This window comes from Brachycentrus maculatus, unplaced genomic scaffold (assembly GCF_059751285.1).
Source record: "Brachycentrus maculatus isolate JH-2025_06_01 unplaced genomic scaffold, ASM5975128v1 h1tg000310l, whole genome shotgun sequence".
Taxonomy (NCBI): Eukaryota; Metazoa; Arthropoda; class Insecta; order Trichoptera; family Brachycentridae; genus Brachycentrus; species Brachycentrus maculatus.
Genome location: NW_028281060.1, coordinates 977,019 through 1,004,348, shown reverse-complemented (window position 1 = coordinate 1,004,348; position 27,330 = coordinate 977,019). Strand labels below are relative to the sequence as shown.

The window sequence follows — 27,330 nt, the reverse complement described above, 5'->3', positions numbered from 1 at the left end:
AACTCTTGTGAAAATTTTCAAGCCAAAAAAATAATGGTGTTTTTTTTCTGGCAGGAAATGATGAAAAAATCTTAATTCACGACCTATTATAAAATTGTAAAGGTATATAAACAAATCATCAAATTAGGGTGGTGACTGACCGGAGCATTTCGTCGTAGCGTAACGTCGTAACATCGCTCGCGGCGAGCATCAGCGAGCATCCGAAACTATGGATGGAGCACTCGGCTCGCTGTACTGACTATACGAATGCTCGCATCGTAACATGTTATGTTACGACGAAATGGCTCCGGTCAGTCACCACCCTTACTGGCAAAAAGGATCCTTATTTCTTGACTTAATGATTTAATTAGTAATTTGTACATTTTTTTAAAAACCCCCTTTTCCCTCAAAAACACCATTTTTGATCATTTCACACTGTAGATACCTACATTTTTTTTGTCACAAATTCCAAGTCTAAAGTTTGTTTTCTATAAAAACAGTGACGAAATGTGTCGACCAATGATATTGAGTCACATTGTTTACCTTAAAAATCTATTTATTACAAAGTTACACAAGTGTATAAAGTGACCGCTTAAGCCAGCCAAATGCCAGGTAAGCCTTGGGATGCTCAGACTTCTATTTTCTTTCATATAAAGAGGAACGATAGATGTTTTACATTAAGTTGAGACACCTATAATAGCAATAATTTTCAGTTAACATTTTTTTTTTCCAGTAATAGGATGATATATAAAATATTTATAGGAATACGGTATTATTTTCCGAGTAGTTTGTTCATCTGCTTATTTTGTCGGTTGATAGTGAGATCGGCCGATTCCGCTTTATCAGATATGACATCCACCAGATCATTCTGACTCTCGATTTCTTCACCGAGGTTGGATGCCAGCCCCTTCAGTCTAGTTATGGAGTGCACCATTTCGTCCAGGTTGGCTTCCAGAAGCTCGTTCATCTTCTTACTTCCCGAGGCCTCCCCGGAGTACGCCTGGCGTTGGGACCGGTCATCCAAACCCCGCAACCTTAAATAAATTATGTTATTAGTTAAATTGTATGAAATAGAACTACAACCTTAAATACCTCAATTATGCCAGTTCCAATCCGTACGCAAGCAAAAGCGGAAAACCTTAGGGCGAAGACTGACCGGAGCATTTCGTCGTAACGTAACATGTTACGATGCGAGCATTCAGGCAGTCAGTACAGCGATCCGAGCGCTCCATCCATAGTTTCGGATGCTCGCTGATGCTCACCGCGAGCAATGTTACGACGAAATGCTCCGGTCAGTCTCCACCTTTAGAGACAAAACCATCATGTCGGACCACGGAAGAGCGGCAAAAGAGGATAAAAGCGAAGTCCCGTTTGAACTGTGCTAGTCTGGAAGTTGGATGTTGGCCATCCACAATAACGAGGAGCTCAACAAGCTGCTTTCCAGCAAGACCTTTCCAGCATCGCTCAGGGAGGCGTCCTGCCCAGCATCTTGGTTATTCTCCAGCCCACGAGGATCGAGAGGAAGGCGTTACAATTTGTCGGCTCATCTTTTCACAGCTCCAGACTCAGCCCACTCGACGTCCCGACACCGATTGACAACGTTTTATTATACTCATTTTCCATGTGTCATTTTTTGTGTATCATCATGTGTCGGCTTGTGGTCCCGTGGTTAGTGTCGCGGACTCTTAAGTCAGAGTCTCGGTTCGAACCCACTCTACCACAAGTTGATACCGATTTCTAAGAACGAGCCGCTTAGGCTCACAGAAATAGTATGAAATTGAAATATTTGTGTAAATAATAAAAAATCACAAATATTTCTCTTTTATAAAAAAAAAAACAAAAAAAACATCCTTATTATTACTCTTTATAAGCGTCCTTGAGGTAGTATTTTACGAAAATGGCAGTATGCAAATTATCCAAATTATAACTGTTACTATTACCTTGCGGAAGGGTGATTGTTGAATAATTCCTCGTTGTTTGCTTCTGGTCTTCGGTTGAGAGATTCGGCCAGCGGGCTGTCCGCGGCTCTGCTGTCCGAAGGAGACGACATCTTCGGCACCCCGTCGTTTTTTCCCGAAATATAATTCTTCAAACTGCTAAAAACTGACTTAATGCCGTTGATGTGCTTCTGGCTAAAACGGAGGTTTGTGTTTATCTCGTCCAATCGCTTGCTCGTTCTCTCGAGTTGTTCTCTTTGTTTCAAGAGCTCTTCGGCCGTGGCGATGCCGATTTGTTCCGAATCGCGCAAAATTCCCAGGCTGCGGGAGGACGAATCCAAAGTCCTTTGTTCGATTTCGATCTTCTTTTGCAGCATCATCTGTTGCTGTTCGTCTAGCTGCGAGGGTGTGGGCATGGAGTAAGGCTTCGGCCCGCCGTATCCCGGATCGTGAGTGATCTTCGGACGCGAGTTATACAAGAAAGTTTCGTCGTCGATGTCCCCGTCGTCTGTGAACAGATTGCTCGTATTACTTAGGTACTGGTGCCCAGACATGATGACCGTCGCAAATGAAAAAACTTCACTAAAATGATTTTCAAAATAAATATTTAACTAAGCTTTATCACGAAAGGTCATTGAAACACCGTAAAATAATATCGAATCCGACGGAATCCAACAACAGACGGAAACGTCATATGCGTCACACAAGACAAAAGTTCATAGATAAATTAGATAGATACAACATTCAGTGCTGCCATATGCCAAACCAAAAAATCTTAATCAAACAATAAAATCTGTATAGAATCAATAACCCAAAATATAAAATTTATTTTTATGCACATTTTTATTAATTTTAGAAATCAAATACTTTTTTTTTGTTTGAAGCATGAATCATTGTTGTTCTGGTAGTAATAATCCTTCCAACGTTTCAGTACTAATTATCAAATGTTAATCATGCTCAAAAGACTTTGTTACAAAAATATTTTGTAACAAAGACTTTGTTTAACGTTTATCTAACTATTTTGAATCGTGCACAGCGATTGAACTGGTTGTTGTATCTATCTGATTTAGAACAAAGTCTTTGTTAGAAAAAAGAACTGGCTAGAAGTTTAGAGCACTCTAAAATGGTGAAAAGGTATTAAAAAAGGTGAAGTTATAAAATAAACATTTAGTCCAAAAAGAGAACAGAAACAACTCTAGACAATCAATTATCATTTTATTGGTATATAAATAATCAGGTCTTTAAAAAAATACGAAAATATTTCATGAACAAGGAAAGTATTTTTTAAAAAAACACCTAAAACGTAATGTAGCATTTTTTCTCATGCTTTACGGTTTGATCAAATAAATAATCTAGGCGCGATATTTATCTCTCAAGCAGTTTTTAGTGGTTTTTAGATGTTTTATAATGATAAAACAATGTACTTACATATTTTACGCTGGGAAAGTATTTAAAAATCGTATGATATAATACGCGTTTTTTTCTTCATATTATGTGGTATAAAAAGTGGTCAGATAAATAATCTAGCAGTGATATTATTTTGGTGGTTTTTAGATATTTTATAATGCTATGGCTATATACTAAAATATTTTACCAAAATAAACCAAATTCTAGTTTTTTTTTACCTTTGACAAACATAAATGTTACCTTAAAAACATTTGATTTGCTGATTTTACCATTCCATGTATATAATCACACGAGTAGGTCCGATGAGTACCTACCAACGTCCATTGTATGAAAATAAATGTTTCGTTTCTACGTAATATAAAAATCTCTGGAATCCATCATTTTTTTTCTTTTCTCTGCTATTTTGCTGTCATAATTCAAAATGGCGGGGAAGGGTAAGTGTGAGTAAATGTCGTTCTGCTATCCTTTCTTTCTTCTTTCCCTCATTTACGTTTTCTTGTCGTATTAAACCTTTATTTCTTTCCTATAACTTTTCTCCTTCGCACAGAACCAGTCTTTGCACGCTTGTAATTGTCGTAAAAGTGTCGTGAGAACAATCAAATATGCGTACTTGCTAACAAAAAAAATCACACCCATACGTATTTTGTTTACAGTTGGTTCCGAGACCGAGGATCAACACAGATTGCGTTTTCAAATTGAATTGGAATTTGTACAATGCCTAGCCAATCCTAATTACATTCACTGTGAGTATTATTTTTTTTCATTATCATATTTGTTTCAACCCTTGTAGACGCCTCCAATAACAAACATATTTTCGTGTGTGTTTGCCGAGGATTTCTATAATTTCGGTTGTCTTTTGCGTTAGATACATCAGTTATCTTGTGTTTTTTTTTATTTATTATTTTGCTAGGTTTGGTTAAGATGTTTTGTGATACATTATCTTCGATGACCTTTAATTTTTATGCGCCATATTTATTTAATTTTTGGGTGTTTTTTTCTGTTCGACGGAAGATCGTTCTAATGGCGGTGATATAAGTTATCGATTTAAAAATATATTGATATCAGATAATAATTAATATGACATTATTCTAAATTTTTAATTCTCAAAATTCTTGCTTCCCTGACTAAGCTATTTTTATGTGAAATGTTTTTTTAACCTTTAGATATTAGACAATATCTTAAAACCTAACAACATATTGAATTTTTCCGAGTGATAAAGGGTTACAGGCAAAAAGCCACAACATCTCTTCGGACGCCCTTTATGTAGTATTTTACGGATTTTTGTCGCTGTATAAATTATCCAAAATTATTATTCCCTTCCCTCACATTGTGTATATTGATCTTTTCACATTATTTGATTGATGGTGTCATATTTTTTCGGTCTCTCTTTGTTTCTATTACCATTATTTCTCTATCCATACTCCTGATAACCAATTTAATTCTCATTCTATGAATAATACTCACCTCATCTTGGCTCCTATCCTCATTCTAATTTGCCACACGTTTTTCCCAGGAATCGGCTATTCAAATCGCGTTTATTAATTACACTTCACTCTGTTTTTATATGGTCTTTTATACGATTTTGATACTACGGTCTTCAATTCTCTTAGCAACAGTTTATAGCGTTAAAAATCCTTCAATTCTTTGATTATCTATTAAACTTTCAACATTCAAAATGTATATATTTTTTTATATTAACAATCGAAAAGCCACGCCTTTAAATTTTTCTATATATATGTACTTACGAATTAATTTTTTAACACCATTTTGTGTCACCTAACCACCATTTAATAGCAGAATTAGTGTATTGTCATTATTTTTCACATCCTTGATGTGGCATATGTAGCGTTGTTTTTGTTTTTGCGAGTGTACTTTGGTTTTAACGGACATCATATATGTTCGTATTACTGTAATATGATCGTTGTATGTCCATTTAAAAAACATAACAATCTTATCACACAACCTATTAAAATAATTTAGATACCAACATATGTAGCCCTGAAACTTATGTGATATTTGTGTTGATTTGACCGTTCATTGTACGGTTTTTTTTTCTGGGAACAGGCGCCAAAAGATATTGTTAAAAAAAATTAAACGTGAAATCTCGTCGTGAAAAACTTGTGTCAATTAATTTTAATGTTAAATTTATCATTTTTTATCGCAAAAATTAGACTTGTTTTGTTGTGTAGTAAAACCTCGTTAATTCTAACGATAATTCGTATCTCGCCATAATTTGAAACGTGTTACGTATTTTTAATTCATTCATGTATGTTTTTATTATAAATGTTCGATAAAGTTTGGTTATTTGTGATCCGAAACAATATTTTCGCCTTAAATCTGAAATTCAATTACGACAGAAGAAAGGTTCGTTGCAAAATCGCAACGAAAATTATTGACAGCCGTTTTATCAAATTGACCTCAGCTGACGTTTGCGGCGCGCGCCGTGGCGGCGCCCAGGCCAAGGGCGGAAGCGTACCTGACATGCGCTCTTATTTTTCTAGAAATCTTTCGAAGCTCTATTGGTTTTCGTTGAGATTACGATTTTTAAAAATATATCAAAGTATTTTCACGTTTTTCAATGAGACTAAAACTAAAAAAAAAATCGATCAATTCGCCCCGGTATTTGAGTAGAGGCGCGAAATGCGCGTCATTTTATTCGAAATACTACGCCGATATTCTCGCATTCTGCTTTTGTTTTTTTTTTCAGTTTCAAACATGTTTAAATTCATAGAGATCGCTGTTTTATCGACCGCTTTTGTTATTTTGAAATATATTTTTTTCAATTTCGCGCGTATTTAAAATTAATACAGATTGCTGTTTTATCGATCGATTTTGATGTATAGATTTTTTTCAATTTCGTTTTTTTTATCATTAATAGAGATCGCTGTTTTATCGGCCGCTTTTATTATTTTGATATATATTTTGTTCAATTTCGAACTATTTAAAATTAATATAGATCGCTGTTTTATCATTCGTTTTGTTATTTAGATATTTTTTCTAAATTTCGAACTTTTTAAAATTATACAGTTTGCTGTTTTATCGATCGCTTTGTTCATTTTGTCAACGAAAATTACGAATTATTTTCGAAACCTCCCCGCGCATCAGTTTGTATACAAATGTAAATATTTTTTATTTTCTTTAATTTCTTCTTTTTCTTCATTTTCTTCTTACTCTCGTCCGCACCCGATGGTGCACAGTTGATGTAATGTTAATTTGATCGTTATTTATATGAAGGCAAGGTAATCAGACTTACGCTTCAGGTACCAGTCCAGGGTGACAATAAATAAATATTTGAGTGAAAAAACACTTGTATTTGTATTATTTTTTGACATCTCATCAAAGATGAAGAAGAATATGGAAGTCTGGGCATTTACGAAGCTGACGACCGTCATAGGCTGGTTTAAGTGATTACTTTACACACGTATAACATTCACCAATTCTACCCATTATTGACAACCACACTACTCAAATTCTTGGAAGTTCTATATATATGAACCAATTTAGAAACCTTGTTCTTGAATCACTAGAACTTCACTAGAGACATCTATTGGTGAGATGTAAAGAAGCTTTTTATTGAGCAGAAACTCTTATATTAGTATGTGAGATCCGAATCCTGGATTATAATCACACACATGAGAAACGCCAGAAAATACCATTTTCATTTTTATTATTAAGCTTATAATTTGACCTTTATATTTTGACCCCCTGGCTTGGTGGCCAAACGCGGTAACCTCTACAATATGCAGGCGGATATTTGCTAATTCGTAATTTTTAATTATTTTTCTAATTTTGGTCCCATCAGTTTCGAATTAACGAAATTAAAATCAATCTCTTTGGTACAATACGGGACAAACATATGTTTCGCAAAATAAAGATAAACTTTTACATCTCTCTAGCTATTGAACAATATAGAAGTGATAACTCCTTAATTGCATTTTTTATCAAATATTTAATATAGTAAGAATTTTTAAACAAACATTTATCTCTAGTTAGGGGTCAAGGACAAACCCGGGCGTGTTTTAATCAACCAAATGAATGAATTTTTATAAGTATCACGCCTTGAGACAAAGCATCTATTTATTTTTTTATATGAAAGAGCATTCCAGAACTTACGACCCGGCATTTGGCACTTTTCGCACACTTGTGTAACATTCACCATTCTGCCCATTATTAAACATTCGTACTGCATATTGATGTTTACATGCAGTGTTGTTGGATTCCTTTCGTATGTTTGTTGTAATTTTAGCTAACGGTGGTTTCCTCGGTTGAGAATTTATGAAGTATCTAGAGAGACATCTTCTTTCATATATAAAATAAGGAGGAAGGCCGAGAAAAACATGGCGCAATCCGGTATGCCAAATACTTGAAAGTGGTCAGGTTAGGAGTCGTAACAATCGGCGGGTATGTATGAGGAGATGCATGAACGTGGAAGAGGCGAAGAATGTTTGCAAAGACAGAGTGGTGTGGCGTTCTATTCTCTCTGCCTACCCCTGCGGAGAAGCGGCGTGATGGTTAGTTAGTTAGTTAGTTACAGAATAATCCAGTGTCATGATTGAAAAATTAAAAACCTTTGTTTTTAATATGTCTGTCGGTGCAGACAACAAAGTTTTTTTAAAGGGAGTTGTAAGTCAGGTCATTTACAGGTTTTAAGTCCTGTAAATGCCCTGTCTTGCATATTCCCTTTTCGAAAAACTTCTTCCTTTGTTGAGGCATATAAAATATCTTGATAACTACACACCGTCTGCATCTCGACATTCCACTCATATAAATTTTTAAAGTTTTTTTTTTATAAAATTACATTGCAGTAAGCAGTAATAAATTCTAGTTTTCGGTATCCAGATTTACATATTAACACACTAAGGATGGAAGAGGTATTTTTACCCGTCTGGTGGATTGATGCTTAATGATGGGAAGGGTATTTTTACCTTTTGCGCCAGCCTCATTTCAAAGGCAGAAAAGAAGAAATTATACTATTATGTTTTTATATATGGATATTATACACCAATCTCTTTGTTAAGGTCTTATCTCTACATAATTATCAAATCCCGTCGCCAGCGGTCTGCAGGCATAAAAAACACCAGTCCTAAGTGTATTAAATATCGTTTTACTTTTTGCACGGTATCGCGTGAATGTATCCACCATGTAAATAGGGAGTTCGGTGTATATAGACTCTTAATTTCGTGCAGCTGTGCTGTATTTCTAGAAACGTTTTATCGTAAGGTTATTTGTACATCGTAAGGTTATTTGTACATCCGGTGACCCCGTGTGCTTGAATAACTTTTAATAATAAATGAGTCACACGCGCTGTATATATATATAGTCACTTACGTTTTCTTTTTTCTTCTTGCAGAGATAATAAGAAAAATAACATCGCGTCATTTGCAATATTGCGTTTGGTAATCAGTAGACAAAGAGAAGTGATGCCAAGATTCGATTCAGTTGTTTGGGATCAGTGATTGGAGAGTTTTGCAGACTGCCTAGTAAACTTCTTAACCTCCCTACTCTGGGGTTATTTTCTGAATTAATTCTATAGAAAAAAATCATCTTTTGTACAGAATTATGAAAACAATATTTGTTGTATTCATACCTAAATTTTTTTGTTGCCATAATAGGTGCTTTTAGGACGGGACTGATGTACTTTTTCGGTAGCGTGTTCCCTCTCTCTGTTTCGCATTAATTATTTTTGGCACAGGTTAGCGCAATGGTGCGGAAAAAAGATGCGTATCGCGTACGCTCGTATGTGCAGGGCGGTTAAATATTATTTCAATTCGACGGCTAGATTATTTCTATTCTGTCCGCTTCCATAGTGTAATGGTCAGCGCGCTCGGCTACCGTTCCGGAGGTCCTGGGTTCGATTCCCAGAAGGGTCAAAATAAATATTAGTGATTTTTCAGTCTAATATTTATTTATTATGACCCTGGACTGGTACCTGAAGCGGAGGGCTGATCACCTTTCCTTCGTGTGTTAACGATCAAGATAACACTGTGTTTATATCACGCAGTGCCTTATGCACCATTAAGGTGCGGATAAGGGTTTGAAGAAGATTATTTATGAACTGTATAAAAAGATGTATCATCTCTGTTGAAACATATATTTTGATATATGGCCTTCAGGGATTAAATCTAGTATTAGAATGAAGTCAATACTGTTAAAAATTTCGTGTTTTTTTGTTGTTCTTTTTATCCTTTATCCACACACAATAGTGAATAGAGGATTCATCCTAAAGAAGCAGTGTTATCTTAATCGTTAAATACACAAAGTAAAGGTCGTCAACTCCGCGCTTTGAGTGCAATTCTTAGGCTTTCCGCCACGTATTTGAGATCATGAAAAAACTGCTTATATAGGATGCATTGCCCCATGCACCATTGGGTGTGGATAAGGTTAAGAAGAAGACATGCCTAATGTAGTATAACATCGAGGAATTATAGAATTATATTTATTTTTGGAACTATACCAGATAATACGCAGTAAACGTAAGAAAAACAAATTACAGACCGGCCCGCAAAAGTTAAACCTAAAATGTAAATCGGATGTGTTTTATTTATGAGTTGGACTTTAAAAGTACCGTGTATTGAGATTTCAACTGCTCAAATCAATCAAGATGGCGGTTAGAAGATTCCAATGACGACATAGAATAAATTTAGACCAATCTTATCCTTCCATCTCTCATTCGTCTTATGTAAGTTATTCATCTGACGCAGTCCTAAGGTCTTAAAAGTCTAGAATCATCAGACTTCATCTCGGATGTGACATCGTAATATATGCGCATAGTTTACTCAACCAAAATATATCCGCAGTTTTCGGCTTGTCTCAGACAGACATGTTTTTGCAAATCAAATGAGTTCTTTTCCATGTGTTTCCGTGGTATGTTCCTCTCGCAAACGTTTTAGGTTCAAATAGTAAATGAAACATGGTCACTCGCAAATCACTGTTGAACTTCCATAAGTTACATGTAAAATTCAAATACTGACCCCCTTCCGTGAAATTGTTATAAACACCAGAAAGTTGTACACCCATGATCTGAAAAATCCCAAATATTTGAGACAGGAAACTAAATTAAGTTATGACGAATTCTTCTGAATTCAGAATTTTTAATTCAATCGCGGCTAATCATTGTACAGATTTGATCGTGTATAGCATATTTCTAGCTACTGCTCTATTTAAAAAGAAAAACTTCAAATATTTGTTCAATAATTCTCGTAGTTGTATCCGACTTTTTTTACTAAGATTTTCCGGAATTTTCTCATCAAGATTTCATTGATATTTCGTTAACCTTAATTCTTCTTTCCCTTCGAATCCATTATACAGATTATCAATACTCATACAATCGTAATAAATAAATAGATTATTATTTGGACTTTTGTCCGCCTCCGTGGTGTAGATTATTATTTGGACTTTTGTCCACCTCCGTGGTGTCAGCGTGTTTAGCTACCGTGCTGGAGGTCCCGGGTTCGATTCCCAGGGGGGTGAAAATAAATATTAGTGATTTTACACTGTAATATTTATTCAATATTACCCTGGACTGGTTCCTGAAGCGCAAGAGTGATCACCTTGCCTTCATGTAAGTAATGATCAGGATAACACTGCGTCGAATCGATGCGGTGCCCTATGCACCATTGGGTGCGGATAAGGGTTATAAGTAACTATTTGGACTAATAATACAAAAATATATGACCCACCCCAATTACTTAAATATCCATACTTTTTTTGTGGTTTTGTCATTTCCATGATATAATTTACTCAATGCCCTTTTATGATTTATTTTTCATTTAACCCTTTACCCACAATTGGCTCACATTCTGTGACGTCTTTGATAATGCCTAACGCGTGTTTGGCACACAGTTCGTGACGGCGTTCTGCTTCAAACACAAACCTCAATTTCTTCACTCCGAGTGCTAGTATTGATTTTTGACTTATAGCGTATCTAATTATACAAACTAATAACATCTGCGTCCTAATAATCCTTGAGTGTAATTATACGATGAAATGTTGATCTTGATGATATTTATACACATATCTGCATCTCGCTCGCGCTGCACTTTGTGATAGTAACTTGAGCACTCGTGCTGGAGAGTGATAGAGACGCACAGAGAAATATTTGATTAACAGTAATTACGTATTTTATTAAATATATCATCTCCTTCAAAGCTTATATGATAGTTGTTATCTAAATGGTTTATTACTTACTCCCATATCTGTTATTCTAATAAAATAAATATAATGGTTTACAAGAAAACAAGTGTTAAAAATAATGAATAAAGATGTCTTAATTGCGTGTTGTTGCAAACATAACAACTGATTTGAAACGCAATGATTAGGTTAATTGAAGTTATCGGTAATTTTAATTTTAGCAACGCAAATATCACATTTTTTTGCTCTTAGAAAGATAAAACTTGTTTATGTATATTAATTATTAAAAATTATTTAACAGAATACGAGAATTGTATGTAATTAAGAAGATCAGCGGAGAGATAATATTTTAATTTAAGTTTTGCTTAGTAAATAACACTATTTCTAATAATGTGGTGTTTACGAAGAAAAATTCAAATTAAAATTGGATAGATTTTATTTACCACAAAGTGACTGCTGAATCAATTAATGAAATAATTATTTTAAACTTTAATGCGAAAGTCATTTTTATATTCATCCTTATATAGAGAGACATTTTGTGAATAGCTAATTGATTTTTAATTTAAGTTTTACCTAGTAAATACCACAGTTTTACTTATAAATACGCGGCAAGGAAACCGAGACCTCCCCGCCTGTATGGCTTGCAAAAGTTACATAAGTGGTATTTACTAAGTAAAACATAAATTGAAAATGGATAGATTTCACCACAAAGTGACTGCCAAATCAATTAATAATAATAAATAAGGATAATTTATATAGCGCCATTTTCGTAAAATACTACCTTAAGGGCGCTTCACTGTGAATGAATTGGGGAAACGATTAATGAGATAATTGACTGTTTTCTTCTTCTAGAATAAAATAACAAGTTTCAAATTTTTTCTGCATGAGCTTTATTTGACCAGTAACTGGGTTTTGTCGTAACCGACATCATCAGACTGGTGTGAGACTAGACAAAATTTCATGTTATATACACAACAAGGCGGGAGTTAAAAACCATGATTTTATATCAGAACAGATGATGTCGGTTACGGCAAAGTACAAATAAAATTGTAATGTATACACCTCTGTAGTGTAATGGTCAGCATGCTCGGTTACCGTTCCGGAGGTCCCAGGTTCGATTCCCAGGGAGGTCAAAATAAATATGGGTGATTTTCGCTCTCATATATATAATATAACCCTGGACTGGTACAAGAAGCACAGGGCTGATCATCTTGCCTTCATGCAATAAACAATCAAGATAACACTGTGTTGCTATGATGCAGTGCCCTATGCACCATTGGGTGGTGATAAGGGTTAAAAGAAAAGAAAAAGACAAATAAAATTCATGTGGAAAAAATTACAAAATTGTTATTTTATTCTATTGTATAAAATGCAGTTCCACCAAGAAATGTCAGTACAAAACTTAAATTTTCTTCTTCTTGTAGTTCTCGCTCAGCGTGGTTACTTCAAGGACACCACATTCGTCAACTACCTAAAGTACCTCCTGTACTGGAAAAAGCCGGAATATGCTCGCTATTTGAAGTACCCGATGTGCCTGTACTTCCTGGACCTTCTGCAGTACGAGCACTTCCGGCGGGAGGCGGTCAACGCGCAGTGCTGCAAGTTCATCGACGACCAGGCCATCCTGCTCTGGCAGCACTACACGCGCAGGCGCACCCGCATGTTCACCATGAACAACGGCACCATCCAGATGACCCCCGAGAGCAACCTCCAGCCCCCCGTCAACCCGGGCAACGCTATGATCAACAACGGCAACCCCCCGATGGGGCAGAACAACCCCCAGCCCCCGCAGAACAACGGCATGGGGCCCAACTCGGGCACCCTGGGGCAGAAAGTGCCCTAATTGGGCACGCTTCCTCCGTTCTCACGTGTGCAGCAGCTCCACCTGTGTCCGTAACGGGACAGTCACTACTATTCGTCTCTTCCCACTTTATTTTCGCGTAGATTTGTTGTTATTTTTTTGTTATAATTTATTTCTTTCTCTAATATAGAATACATTTACTTGTTGACTCAGGTAACATATCGACTATTAAAAGGTGAAACACTTCAGTATTGTTTTGTTTTTTAATATATATTTATTTATCTACTCTTGCAGACCCAATGGTGCATGGGGCTATGCATCCTATATAAGCAGTTTTTTCATAATCTCAAATACGTGACGGAAAGCCTAAGACTTGTACTTGAAGCACAGGCAGACGGCCTTTCCTTTGTGTATTTAACAAATAACACTGCTTTTATATGATGTAGTGCTCTATTCAACATTGTGTTATGATAAAGGTTAGAAAGAACAAATAAAAAACACTAAAATTTTAACAGTATTGACTTCATTCTAATACTAGATTAAATCCCTAAAGGCCATGTATCGAAATATCTCTCAAAAGAGATAATGCATCTTTTTATACATAGTCCATAAATAATCTTCTTCAAACCCTTATCTGCACCCGATGGTGCATACGGCACTGCATCGAATAGAAGCTGTGTTATCTCGATTGTTGAATACACCAAGGAAAGGTGAGCAGCCTTCCGCTTCAGGTCCAGGGTCAATTTAACAAAAATTAGACTGAAAAATCAGTAATATTTATTTTGACCATCTTGGGAATTGAACCCGGGATCTCCAGCATGGTAGCCTAGCGCGCTAGCTACTACACTAAAATATCATTGACCTTGATAACTATAATGCTGTTCAGAACCTAGTTGGAGCATATTATTGGTATTTGAGAGAAGAATGCTACGGTGTCTACAAATAAGCATTGACCTGAGAATCAATCTGATGTGGATACAAGTTATTACGAATTTCTTCGAATTGCACAGCCGTTCCGATGTTTATTATCATCAGTGCCAAAGGCCCTGATGATGGTTCCTATAAAGGTGGATGAAACGTCAGAAAAAAACACGGGGTAGCGACCCAAAAATAAGCAAGCACAAAGATGTTGAGAAAAAAATGTAAATGCTCTTTTGTTCACAGTATTTAATCCTTTTATTTTTAATTATTAATTGTCTATTATGATGCTCAATTTGCCCTTATTTTTAAAAAAATGCCATTATTTTTGTTGAATTATTCATTACTGTTGTTGTTGAAGTGTTTTGCCTTTGATTGGTCGAATCAGTTCACTACCAAATGCGTATTTCTAAGCAATCTTTCAAAGGAACCCATGTAACGAATTCCATATTTATGTGTCTAAAAGTGTATTTATCTGAATTAGAAATGCATACTAATTGGGGATGATAAATATTGTGTTTATATATTTAAATTTATTTACTTTGTGCGACAACCATATATTGCAGTATTTCCCAAACTTAACAAATTGACGGGAGAGATCTTTAAAGCACCACTTTTAAAAAAAAAATTAAATTAAAAGTTTGATGTTGAATACGTATTTTTAAAAAGTATGTATAAATTTTAAGAAATCCAATATTATTTTTTTGATTTTTATTGAGCACTTCTGAATTCAATTGTGTGCATTTTGTTTTGATTGTATTGAAGTCTTTCGATATGGTTCACGTACTTTTCAACTCGTTTCTCTCCATTTTTTCTAAAATATTACAGGTGGAAGAAATGCCTTTATGATGGAGCTGTCGTAACAATTATCTTGTTACTAAGGAAGCTTACGATTACGAGTAGATATTTCTTAACTATATGATAAACAATAATACCTAAATGTTGTAAATTATTTTTAAGTACTCACACAATATTTTGTACGGAACCGACCTCTTATTTTGGCACGTGTGGATTGGATCTATGAGATGGAGTGAAACGCATTTTGGAAGAAGGCTGGCAAAATTATAAATGTTGCCAGCATTGCACTTATATCTTTTCCCCGTTTCCTTTGATTAAGATAGGATGGATAATTTAAACCCAGCAAAAACTCACAGTTCTATAGTGGTTTACTAGTCTTCTCGCATTTGTCCTCTGTCACACTATTTGAAATATTTACTACGCCTTAGTCAGAGGCGTGCATTCTATATAGGCAGAAAAGCAGTGCCTACCCTGGGATTAGGATATTTTTGGTTCTTTTTTTTAAAAATCATTTTATCTTCAAATATTTTAAATAATTCCATAATCTGCAATATCCATGTGCTTCGGTAATATTTTTATTTTCTGTATGAAAATATTTTCAAGATAATGTAATGTCGTTACTTTTAAGTATGACTTTTAAAAATTAACTATGAATTAAAAATAACACCTTTTCCAAAAAACAGGAATGTTTTGATTGCACTGCAAAACTAGAAATGTGTTCAATCAACAATATTTATTTTATATATCTTCACAGTATCTTATCATTCATCCTAAGGGCGTTTGTGCACTATACGGAATTACACAGAATTTTACCATCCGGCACGTCAGTTAGCATTTTAAAACAATGAATGGCTAGGATTGGCTTGTGATTTGTTCATCTTTCTTCGGATCGGTGCATGAACACGTTGCGCGTAAATTCGATCACGCTAAACTGTCGTAGTCACTTTCATTTTTTAAAACTGGACTGCCGGACGGTAAAATTCCGGGTAGTGAACAGGCGCCCTAAATCTTCCTACTTTCAAAATTGATCGCCTTTTGCATTATGATAAATACATAATATGATGGAAAAAGCACAAAGCAAATGTCAAATTTCTGAGAGGTGAGGGGTTTTATGGGATTTTATTTTCACGTAACTGGTTGTACGTTTTTTACTCTTGTGTAAATTTTAGTTTCACACTTCCAAAATGTGTCGCATTCACGCCAGTTTTCTTTTACTAATTAAAGTAAATACGTAATATTTTATACTGTGAATAAAGAAATAAAATGATAGTTCACATGTGATGTATTTTAATTTTTATTGCCAAACGAGAGTGGCATTGTTTTTTTGTTGTTTTTTTTTAATCTTTTTTGTTTTATTGCTTCAACAGAATTCGCTTGCTGATGTCCTTTTTTTAAACGAAAATTAATAGTTCAGATATCCATAACACAAACAATAATGTGCAATAATAGAATAGCGTAGTTACAAATAAAATAATTGTATCTCATTTAGCACTTAATTTGTTGTTTTTTTTCCAAATTCAGTTTGGGCAAGTTTTGCAAAAGAAGTCGGATTATTTTTTAAGTTAAAAATTAGAAACAAATATTTTAAAACTCTCAAACCGTTTTTAAGAATTTATCGGGTTAATGTAAAGAGATATGATTTTTAATTTTTGCATTTAATTTTAATTGTAAGAAAACAACAGTACATATTTAAATACATCGAATATGCATCAAGATATCCCGAGACTTCAAAGAGGTTATCAACATCTGACTGTAAAGGAAGCAGCAGGTCAAGGTTTCGTTGTTACCCATTCCAATAAGCTATTTTTTTTGTTATTCAGCTATCGATCAAGAAATTATACGGTTCCATGTGTGTAATTATTGTTTTTATGTGTAAATAAATAACAGATGAAAGCATTCATCGGTAGTAATAATAAATAATCTTTGATGTATTTCTGTGTGATCTCTTGATGTTATTACCCTGGATGTATTTAAAGTAGATTGTTTTGGTTTTCACAGTTAATTTTACGGTGACAAACATACATTCTTGTCATTATTCCTAAGAATACATTATTTCTCTCATTATTTTCCATAGGTGTACGATTATTATTATTTTAATCTTCTGTATCTGTTTCTAGCAATTGCAAAGTTGCGTTTTATCTTAATTATAATTATATGATTTGTAATTTTAAATAATTTAAATAAAGGATTTTAACATTACCGTGTCTTTTATTTTATGTTTCATATTAACTGCTAAACTATTATATTTTTGGTACATAATGGTAAACTGTGAATGAGTAAATTTTATATGAAAATATTACTACGGGGCTCGGGTATCGGTAATAATAACTCGTAATTAGGATGCAATCAGTTTATTCAACCGGTCGCTATAACAGTACAATGACAAGTGTGTGCAGTCTCCCCTGCATCAATCTCATAAGGGTATAATGTAAACATTACCCGTGTACACTCAGCCCTGCTCCTAGCGGGTGCTTGGGGTCATAGTTCAAGTTACTAGAATTATTGCGCTGTAACAATATATTCCGTTTGGAGAGAATGATCTCTGCCCAAATGAAGCTCGGGAGAAACACTTCCTTTAAGACAAAATGAGATATGCTCAAAGGAGACCTGGGCTTCTCTACATCCAGACATGTCCTTCAGTTATGCAGACTTTTGACACAACCAGATTTAAAGTTCTGATTGATAGGTCTTATAAAGTTATATACTGGAGCACGATTATCAAGCGCCCCTGGCCAGTTTGTTAGGCAATTTGCAATCTATAAGCGAGGCGTTTAAAAAAAATGTATTCAAGCTTAAAAAGTAATTGCTTATAGTAATAATTGTAATAGTAATTGTTTATTATAAACGTTATTTACCAATATCAAAAATGTTTTTATCAAATAATCGTCTTCTTCTCCGTCTTAATCCTCATTGCTGAGGGTTGTGACCCTTGCAGAAGCAATGACTCTTCTCCAGTTATCCCTTGACTGCGCTGCACGTAGCTCTCCAACCACTGAGGTGCCTGCTGCTGCCTTAATTTGATCGATCCATCGTGTGGGGGATCTTCCTCTCCCTCTCTTTCCCTCCAGGCTACCGATCACAACTAGTCGTTCCAGGCTATCCTCGTTGCCACGCGCAACGTGTCCAAAGAACTGGAGAATCCGTCGGGTACAGATATTGGCCAGAGACAAGCCATCCAAGCGTAGTTCCTGGCGAATGGACTCATTGGTGCGTCTAGCTGTCCATGGAATTCGGAGCATGCGCCTCCAACACCACACAATAATCGTCACCTTATTAAAAATTCATGCATAGCTAAAAAAACATTATGTCCTTGGCGACCTGTGGGATTACAGCGCTGGTTCTGCCCTTGATGTTTTGATAAAATGGTGTAAAATAATTAATAATACATATATAATATAATTTTTTAAAATGATAAATATTTATTTCATTCTCATATCGATGATATTGTCATCTTAGCGATATTGGATATATTACGAAGGTCGCTTGAGACAGGGGTAGCCGATTAGTTTTTAATTTGAAAGACCATTCTATTATAATAATTATAAGTTATTCGATCATTCAGGATAAACGATGTTTCTTATCAATTAATTCATTATTAAAATCGTATGCAGCTGTAAGTATCAAATTATTCGGGATAAGCCATATATTCCGATCTGAGCGCCTTCATTTCGCAACGTAATATCTTTCATTCGCGCGTAATATAAAAAAAGGCTTATCCTGAATGATAGGGATTATTTTGTTGCATCGAAACGCGTGTTACAATAGATTTCAAGAAATAGTGGTTTTTACCAAGTGAAAATTAAATTAAAAATATTTTTCTTATTTATTATAATATTTAATTTTTTTTTTATATTCGGAAGATCAATAAAAGCTTTTTTATTTATTGTTAATGGCAACACATAAGCTGATTTGTGTTTTATTTTGCGACAGGTTGTCAAAAAGATTGAAAGCGCTGGAAAGCACGAAATTCGCGAAAATGGCAAGTGGGGCTGCCAACGACTGGGAAGGTAATAACAATAGCCGAGTTTATGAATTTAACCTTAGAAAGTCGTCTCATTAACTAAACTTTAGTTTTGGAATACTCAAAATGTAAAATATCTAAATGCGTTATTTTTATTTGCATATTTACCATCTTGGAGCTGTCAAATTTTGACGTAGGCACTTGTTATGGTTATTCATTATTTGTACGATTTTATCATTTTATTCATACGCACTTTTGTAAATTTATAGTTTATCATAGGTTAATTTTAGTATCAATACAGCTATTTATTTTCTAGATATGTTTTTATCTTAAAATCGTGTTGCAATAACAAATCTCCAATTATTTTACATACTTTAATTCTCCTCTTGGTGTTAGGGCGTAACTTTCGTAAATAAATATAAATGGTATTATTTCCCTGAATGCTAGACATCCCACGATTCTTTAACAAAATATTATCTACTGTGATATTGTTTATTTCGTAGAACTACGTATTGAACCAGGAACATAAAACTTTACAAGATTAAAACAGACGTTTATAATTTATTTGCAAATTCGAATATACAAAATCCTCTTACAAAAATGTGCTTAATTGATGATATTACATCAAAATAAATCTAGCTCCTTATATTGCCATTTTTGAGGTTTTGAAAGAGATTGTTGATGAAAATACACAAAACTGAAACAGTGAAGATCTGATGCCAGATTTTCTTATAGCAATCACTCGCCCGCAAACACCTATTATTTCGTAGAACTACATATTGAATCAGGATCATAAAACTTTACAAGATTAAAACAGACGTTTATAATTTATTTGCAAATTCGAATATACAAAATCCTCTTACAAAAATATGCTTTATTTATGATATTACATCAAAATAAATCTAGCTCCTTATATTGCCATTTTTGAGGTTTTGAAAGAGATTGTTGATAAAAATACACAAAACCGAAACAGTGAAGATCTGATGCTAGATTTTCTTATAGAAATCACTCGCCCGCAAACACCTCACCAAAAAATATTAAACCTATGAATGGCACCTGATACATAAATAAAGTATTTTTTACATTTTTGACATCTCAACATAATTGTAGAAGAATATGGAAGTCTGGACATTTTCAGGGCTTACATAGGCTTGGTTAAGTATCAACACTGGCGGCAGCCACTTGACGGATATCATCTTTTCCACTCAACAGAAAAGGTCCCAATAAAGATTTCCATCACTCAAAATATATTTTTTTATTTGGTAAAAAAGTTATTTAACCACTTCTGTGGTCAACCTCTTGGAAAAAAGTGGGTCAAAAAAAGCCACCCTTTTTTTCACTATTATTTCAAGTGAAAATTACGACACAAGTCACTTAGCGCGCCATGCGTTCTCTAGACTGGTGGGGGAATGACCCGAGCTGGGTTCGGGCAAATCACTGTGTTAGTAAAATACTTACCCGAATTGTATTCAGGCAAATCACACAAGGGGTTAAAAACAAAATTGGATGATTAATTTTGAGCTACTCTAAATCTGTAGAAATACTGCAGCTGTCTAGTTCATAAATGTCAAATATTTTTGACATACAAGGCCATTTGTAAAAATTATAACATCTGAGAGTGATTTTGTCATTAATTGATTCGGCAGTCACTTTTTGGCTAAATCTATCCATTTTTAATTTAAGTTCCACTTAGTAAATACCACTATATCTTAAAATCTACTGTGACACGTGTTTCGATGCATGCCGCATTATTTTCATACACCGTATTTGAAACACCGTGTTTGAAAATGATGCGGAATGCGTCGAAACACGTGTCACAGTAGATTTCTAAGAAATAGTGGTATTTACTAAGTAAAACTTAAATTAAAAATGATAAATTTTGTGCCACCCTGTATTATTAAACAGTTGCATTATTATTTCATGGATAATACAACGAAATGCTCCGGTCAGTCACCACCTTAAGAAATTTCCCAATGTCAAACATGTAAGGGTAAACCTTTCGCAAACATTTTGACAGTCAGTGTTCAGTTTATTCCAAAAATTTAATTGACAAAATACAGAAAAAATGCAGCAACTAATATTTTCCCGCTCTCTACAAACAGTATGTATAAGACGCTAAGTATTTCCCGAAAACAATCTATTAATATAGAAGTTTGACTGTGTTTTAATATAAATAAATTACTTAATTAATTCCTACTTTTTCAGAGCTCCGCAAGCAGGCTCGCAACTTAGAGAATGACATTGATGTAAAGCTCGTGGCATTCAGCAAACTCGGAGCGGGGGCCACGGGGGGCGCCCTGCAAGCCGATCAGGTCCCTCTACTTAGTCCTGAGGACATGGTGGAGACCATGGCTATGGAGATACAGCAGCTTATAAACAGAGTAAGAGTAACAATTTTGCATCAGCTAAAATTGCTGAAAATTTTTTTGGGAATATGGTCCTTTTGAAGATGTGTGTACAAAATCAAAAATATCTTTCTCAAATATTGACCAATTTTAGTATTTATTTTCTATTGTGTTGGTGGAGAAAATATCAAACTACTTAAATAGAACAGCATTTCGTAATAAAAGTATTTATTAGATTTTAAAAGAAATGCAATTTTTAGAAGAAAAAAGAAACAGAAAATATATAACTTTGTTTAACCACGTTTATATTGTTACACCTTTTCTCCAACCGGTTTCAACAAGAACCTTGTCATCATCAGGGTTTAACATGTACTAATTCTAAAACATTGAAATACGGATAGTTAGGTGAGTGGGTGGGTTTTACCCTTCCCTTACGATGCCAAAAACTTCCGCGCGCTCCGATGATATGTATTCCGTACACCATATGAAAGTGTGATTCTTGAAAGTGTGATGTTGCTTTTATTGAGCATTGTTGAAGTTGAAACGCATCAAACATAAACATCAACATAAACATAAACATCAAACATCTGGTAAATACCTAAAAAGAGAAAAATACATCGCAATTGCCGCCGAAGCTAGCGCGCAGCGATACGTCCCAAGGTTCTTGCCGAAACCAGTGGGAGAAAAAGTATACCAACAAAAAAGTGGTTAAAAACAAAGTTGTTTATTTTATAAATTTTATAAAATGTGCCACAAAGTATCTGCGAAAAATATTCAAGAAAATAAAATATTATAATTAAAATCTAATTAAAATGTATCTTTGTTTTAAAAATCACTATAAATATATAGTGATTTTTAAAACAAAGTGACATTTTAATTATGAAATGGAAAATCACAAAGTTAGTGCTTCTAATATAAATTATACAAAATTTATTTCACAAGAATGTGTCAAGATTGTGTGAAATTGGCTCGTCCTCGGAGTTTTCACTATGTATGCACATTTTCTGATTGGTAAACATTATAATTTCATTGTCACCGTCACTACTTAGAGTATAATAAACATTTTTATGCGCTTTCGATGCAATTAAATTTTATTCAACAAAAAAATTAATATATCCATAACAAACAATATTCAAGGTGTATTTATTAAAAGTAAGCAAGAAGACTTAAAGGTGTAGAAGACTCCCGCTTCGGAAAACTCCTTCGGACACATGGGTCAGATCAATATCCAATGTGATAATGTTCACCATACTGATAGCCCTTCCTATAGGCATAACCATTGGCAGGTTGGCCCTGTATATAGGAATGTGAAACAATCTATGCCGACACTGACTTAGGTAACTATCGGGAACATACAGACCAATGCTCCGGATAATTTCAGGATTATCGATCATACTGCGCAACAATCGATAAAAATGCGTAGTCAAATACTCATTCCTTCTAGTCTCTAAACTATTGTAGCCAAGCATACCCTGGAGAAACTCGGTCGGGTAGACCCAAGGATAATCGCTGTACTCTCTCATGTAGAGATAACTGAGAAACTTCTTCTGAAAAGCTTTCAACATCACTGTTGGAGGAATCCAACATTGTAAGGGCGAAAATTATAGGTTTTTACAAAAAATCTGTTTTTCACTAAAAATTAGTTAAATATGTGAATATTATTGACATTATATTGGTTAAATTGAATCCGTAGAATTGTTCATTGTATTGATATATTTATTTCATATATTTATTTCATTATAAATCAGTTGGCCGCAGTGAATGACAAGATGGCGGAACAAGCCCCGAGCGGAGCAGCCATGCTTCACACAAGGCAAAGGCACAGAGAAATATTGCAGGTATGATTATACATTCAAATGAAATTAATTAAATTTTTCATTGATACTTAAGTCAGATATTCTCTCTTATGAGTTAATAAAATTAGTATATAACCACTCACCGAGATTTTTACGTCTACCGGTTTCGAGACGTACCCGTCTCTTCGTCAGGACAATCACTAACACAGCATGCAAACAATACTACCCTTCACCACCATAGCACCATTTACACACTCAAAACTACACAAAATGTCTAACACATGCGATTTTTGGTCGACCCGAAGACCAACATGCACTATAGTTTTCAATACAGACATGCGTTACGAGCCGAGGTTAAACGTACATTAAAATTAGACCTGTAATCGAATCAACTTATATACTTGTAGGATGAAAGGAGTGGGCGGGGTTCGAATTGGATATTGACGAATCGTGTTTAACCGATGTCGAATCAAACAATGGACTATATGTAAAATTTATTTGGTTGTTAATTAGAGGAATATTATTTTTAAGTGCTTTCCTAATATAAAAAATCTCCATATTATTTAGTTTTAACCCTTTATTATTAGTGTTTAATATTTTTACTCCCGTGTCTTTTTTGAAGACGTGATTTGATTCTATGAGGTGATTGGCAAATTCGGAGAAGTTATTATTGTTTAGACATCGTATGTGTTCTTTTATTCTGGTATTAAAATTACGCGACGTTCTACCAATATATTTAGAAGGACATGAATCACAAGTTAATTGGTATATACCAGAATTGTCTCGGATATTATTTTGTGTTGAAGCTTATATTATTCATTTGAAGATTTTTATTGATAACTCACTGCAGATAAAGTCTATTGAGATGGATGTATAGATGTCTGCGTAATTATTTTTTATTTTATGAATTAATGCTCTGTTTATGGCTTAAAATATTTGTAAAACACCTTGGTACCATTTTTTATTTTATTTTCTTAGTCGCCATATTATGATTGAGTCTCTTATATTTTAGGACTATCAGCAAGAGTTCAGAAAGACCCAAGGCAACTGGGTGTCGCGGCGGGAACGGGAGGATCTGCTGAAGGGTACCGGAGCAGCTTCTTCAGATGGAGCGGCGAGTGGACTCTCCCGACGGGACCAGTACGTCAAGGAGAGTGCACATCTTCATAGGTCGGTTGTCAACATTTTACATGTGTTATTTGCGGAAGTTTGTTATTTGCTTCCTATTCCGCCACAGCCCAAAATAAATCCTTTATTTTGACATCTCAACATAGATGAAGAAAAATATTGAAGTCTGGGTATTTACAGGGCTTATACCCAATCACACGGTGTTTAAGAGATCAGCGAATTTGAACATATTAAAAAAAAAAACAATCTATTAAATTTTTTTTTAAAGAAGGGAGAAATATTTGTGTTTTTTATTATTTACAAAAATACTTCAATTTCATACTATTTCTGTGAGCCTAAGCAGCTCATTATTAGTAATAGGTATCAAACTGTGGTAAAGTGGATTCGAACTGAGGAACTCTCACTCAAGAGTCCGCACAAGAGACACTAACCACGGGACCACAACCCGACACTAAATAACTCTTCATATTTATTGACATATCAATAAGATGAAGAAAAATGTCTTCTTTCATTCTGTGCCACTTCTAACGAAGATCGGCGATCATCATGGCTATCTTCACTTTTGATGCTGCAGCTCGTAATAGAGATTTGGTGCTTCTGCCAAACCATTGACATAGGTTTTTCAGCCATGATGTCCTTTGGCGTCCTTGAGTTCTTCGCCCCTCAATCTTTCCTTGTATGATTAGGTGGAGAAGACAATATTTTTCATTTTTCATGACGTGTCTGAAGTACATCAGCTTTCTCTGCTTGATGGTTGGGTTAGGTTAGGTTAAGAACATGTAAGTGTGGATATTTACAGAGTTTATGACCCTTCACTGGCTGGTTAAGTGATCACTTTACATACATGTGACCAAAATATAAAGTTTTACGGAGCTTGATTGTTGTGAACAATTTGCTGTATGCAGTACTTCAACGTTACTAATCACTCCATACACAGTATTTGATTTTAAGAGATAGTGTTTAATTTTAATTGAAAATATCCATATTATTGTAACTGAAATTTGTTTGTCTTCCAGTTCTCACCACCTGGTCGATGAGCAGATCAATATAGCCATGGAGACTAGAGACCACCTAACTTCACAGAGACATTCCTTCAAGAGACTCCAGACAAGATTCAATGATATGTCTAACAGGTTAGTCACGACCGTCAAAAATAATCCACTAATAATATATAATTAAAATATATTTTTATTTTAAAATCACTATAAACATTTTATCAAAACTTAATTATAATGTCTACCAGTTTCCAAGCTAACCGGTAAACATTATAATAAGTTATAATAAAATATTTATAGTGATTTTAAAACAAAGTTACATTTGAATTATTATAATTTCTGAAACTGGGGCTCAAATCTACTATAAATATTGAATAAGAAAAACAATTTTACTAATGTGAGTGAACATTCCAATTTTGGACTTTCTCACTCCGTGTCCTCGTCACTTCTGTTGTGCCCGTAGCCGCGCGCAAAAACCTCGGGAACACCATTCACGGAGCTTCTCCATCCATATCTGTCTCTGACCTGCGACTCCCAGTCACCATCAATCCCCGCCAACCTCAATGTGGCATTCAGTTGATCCTTGTACCTCCTGTACCGCCCTTCTCGCGATTAATGACGTCACAATGAACATGAAGACTTATTTTTCTTATTCTTCTTCATCTTGTTTTAGGCCTTGTGGCCTGTTTTTTAAGAGGGATTAGCCTCCTGCGATGTCTATTCCCAGGTATCGACCCATCTCTTTGGTAGTCTGCCCGGGAGTCGTCTACCATGGGGTTGGCCGTACAGTGCGATGTGGGGGGAGTCTGGATGGTTCCACATGTCTCCACTGTCTCCTTCGTTGCCTTCCCCACCTAATGACATCTTCGGTCTCGCATATTTCCCTGATCTTGGCATTTCTTATTCTATCTCGAAGACTCTTGCCTGATATGCTTCTTAGAGTCTTCATTTCTGACACTCTAAGTGCGTTTTTTGTGGCAACGGTGTCTGCTCTACTTTCAATTCCATACGTCATGTGTCGGACACAAGTTTTGTAAATCCTTGAAGACTAATTGTGTTTATTTTTTCAGATTTCCAGCAATACACAGCCTCATCCACAGAATCAATTCCCGGAAAAAGAGGGATTCCCTCATCATCGGAGTAGTAGTCGGAGTTTGCACCTTCCTGCTGCTTCTCTACGCATTCAATTAATCCTATTGCAAACCTACAAACGACTGAAGGACGCGGTATTAAAGATTCTACAGTGATAATTAATAATCTTTATATTATCTAATAAATTATTTATAAGCTCTGTAAATTTAAAAAAATATATTTTAGTCATTTACAAATAGATATTTTCGGTTATTGATTTTGTGATTTCTTTTGGTTTTGGATATGTTTTTATTCGAATATCTGTTATATTTTTTTATTAGACACTGAGTTATTCACCATACGGATGATAACGCTCACTCCTTTCAACAACGTCATATATCAAAAATCGACAAATTTCAATTTTGCATGTTTTCAGAATGCCTGTATCCCAGCAAAAGCGGCATATTTTTAACTTAATATTTACCCCCTACAGGGCAGAAAGTGTTGTTATTGCATTTTAAAGAAAATGTATTGTATAATTATTTTTTTAAATGAACTAAATATTTTTCAAATGGAGAAAAAACATTCAGCTTTTACCTAAAAAGATCTGTTGCACAGTAAAAAGTTCAGTAAGTGGCTTGATATTTATTTTTAATACATTGTATTATATTTTTTAACATTAAAAACGATCTCCTGAAAATTAAATTTTTTGAAATATGACGTTGAAAGTTTGCCCATCTTTCAATGTACTCTATATTAATTTTCTCATTGAGAGTTACATTGAGACCTATTTATTTATCATTGAAAGGGAAGAATAAATAGATTTGTATCTAAAAATTTTTAACAGGTATATATTTTATTAAGATACGCTTCCCTCAAAGATAGAGAACGAATGATATGTCATCAATTAAAAATATTATATCATTATCCAAATATCATATTTTTAGTAATTAACATAGAAACCTAATAACCTAACCTCAAACAACATAAGGACACTTGTTTATGGGTAAAATGCATAGAAATTGTCAAAATATAGATGAAAATCTATTCTATAATGTGGTGGT

General features: G+C 34.5%; 3 protein-coding genes across 4 annotated transcripts; 2 read left to right on the top strand and 1 right to left on the bottom strand.

Annotated features, from left to right (window-relative positions):
* Positions 1-334: 334 nt before the first annotated feature.
* Positions 335-2,626, bottom strand: Snap29 (Synaptosomal-associated protein 29kDa). Its single transcript, XM_088268001.1, has 2 exons — positions 1,920-2,626; positions 335-1,013 (listed from the first exon to the last, which is right to left on the bottom strand). The coding sequence occupies exons 1-2, from the start codon at positions 2,468-2,470 to the stop codon at positions 752-754; spliced, it is 813 nt and encodes a 270-aa protein (XP_088124127.1). The 5' UTR covers positions 2,471-2,626; the 3' UTR covers positions 335-751.
* Positions 2,627-3,731: 1,105 nt separating this feature from the next.
* On the top strand, positions 3,732-14,479 carry MED31 (mediator complex subunit 31). 2 transcript variants are annotated; one of them, XM_088268006.1, is made up of 3 exons: positions 3,732-3,757; positions 3,977-4,066; positions 12,878-14,479. In XM_088268006.1, the coding sequence occupies exons 1-3, from the start codon at positions 3,745-3,747 to the stop codon at positions 13,294-13,296; spliced, it is 522 nt and encodes a 173-aa protein (XP_088124132.1). In that variant the 5' UTR covers positions 3,732-3,744; the 3' UTR covers positions 13,297-14,479. The 2 variants fall into 2 exon arrangements, with proteins under 2 accessions (XP_088124132.1, XP_088124131.1); XM_088268005.1 differs by having other exon boundaries at positions 3,735-3,763.
* Positions 14,480-18,884: 4,405 nt separating this feature from the next.
* Gos28 (golgi SNAP receptor complex member Gos28) lies at positions 18,885-27,199 on the top strand. Its single transcript, XM_088268003.1, has 6 exons — positions 18,885-18,977; positions 21,137-21,312; positions 23,025-23,114; positions 24,085-24,242; positions 25,217-25,333; positions 26,266-27,199. The coding sequence occupies exons 1-6, from the start codon at positions 18,947-18,949 to the stop codon at positions 26,384-26,386; spliced, it is 693 nt and encodes a 230-aa protein (XP_088124129.1). The 5' UTR covers positions 18,885-18,946; the 3' UTR covers positions 26,387-27,199.
* Positions 27,200-27,330: the final 131 nt, after the last annotated feature.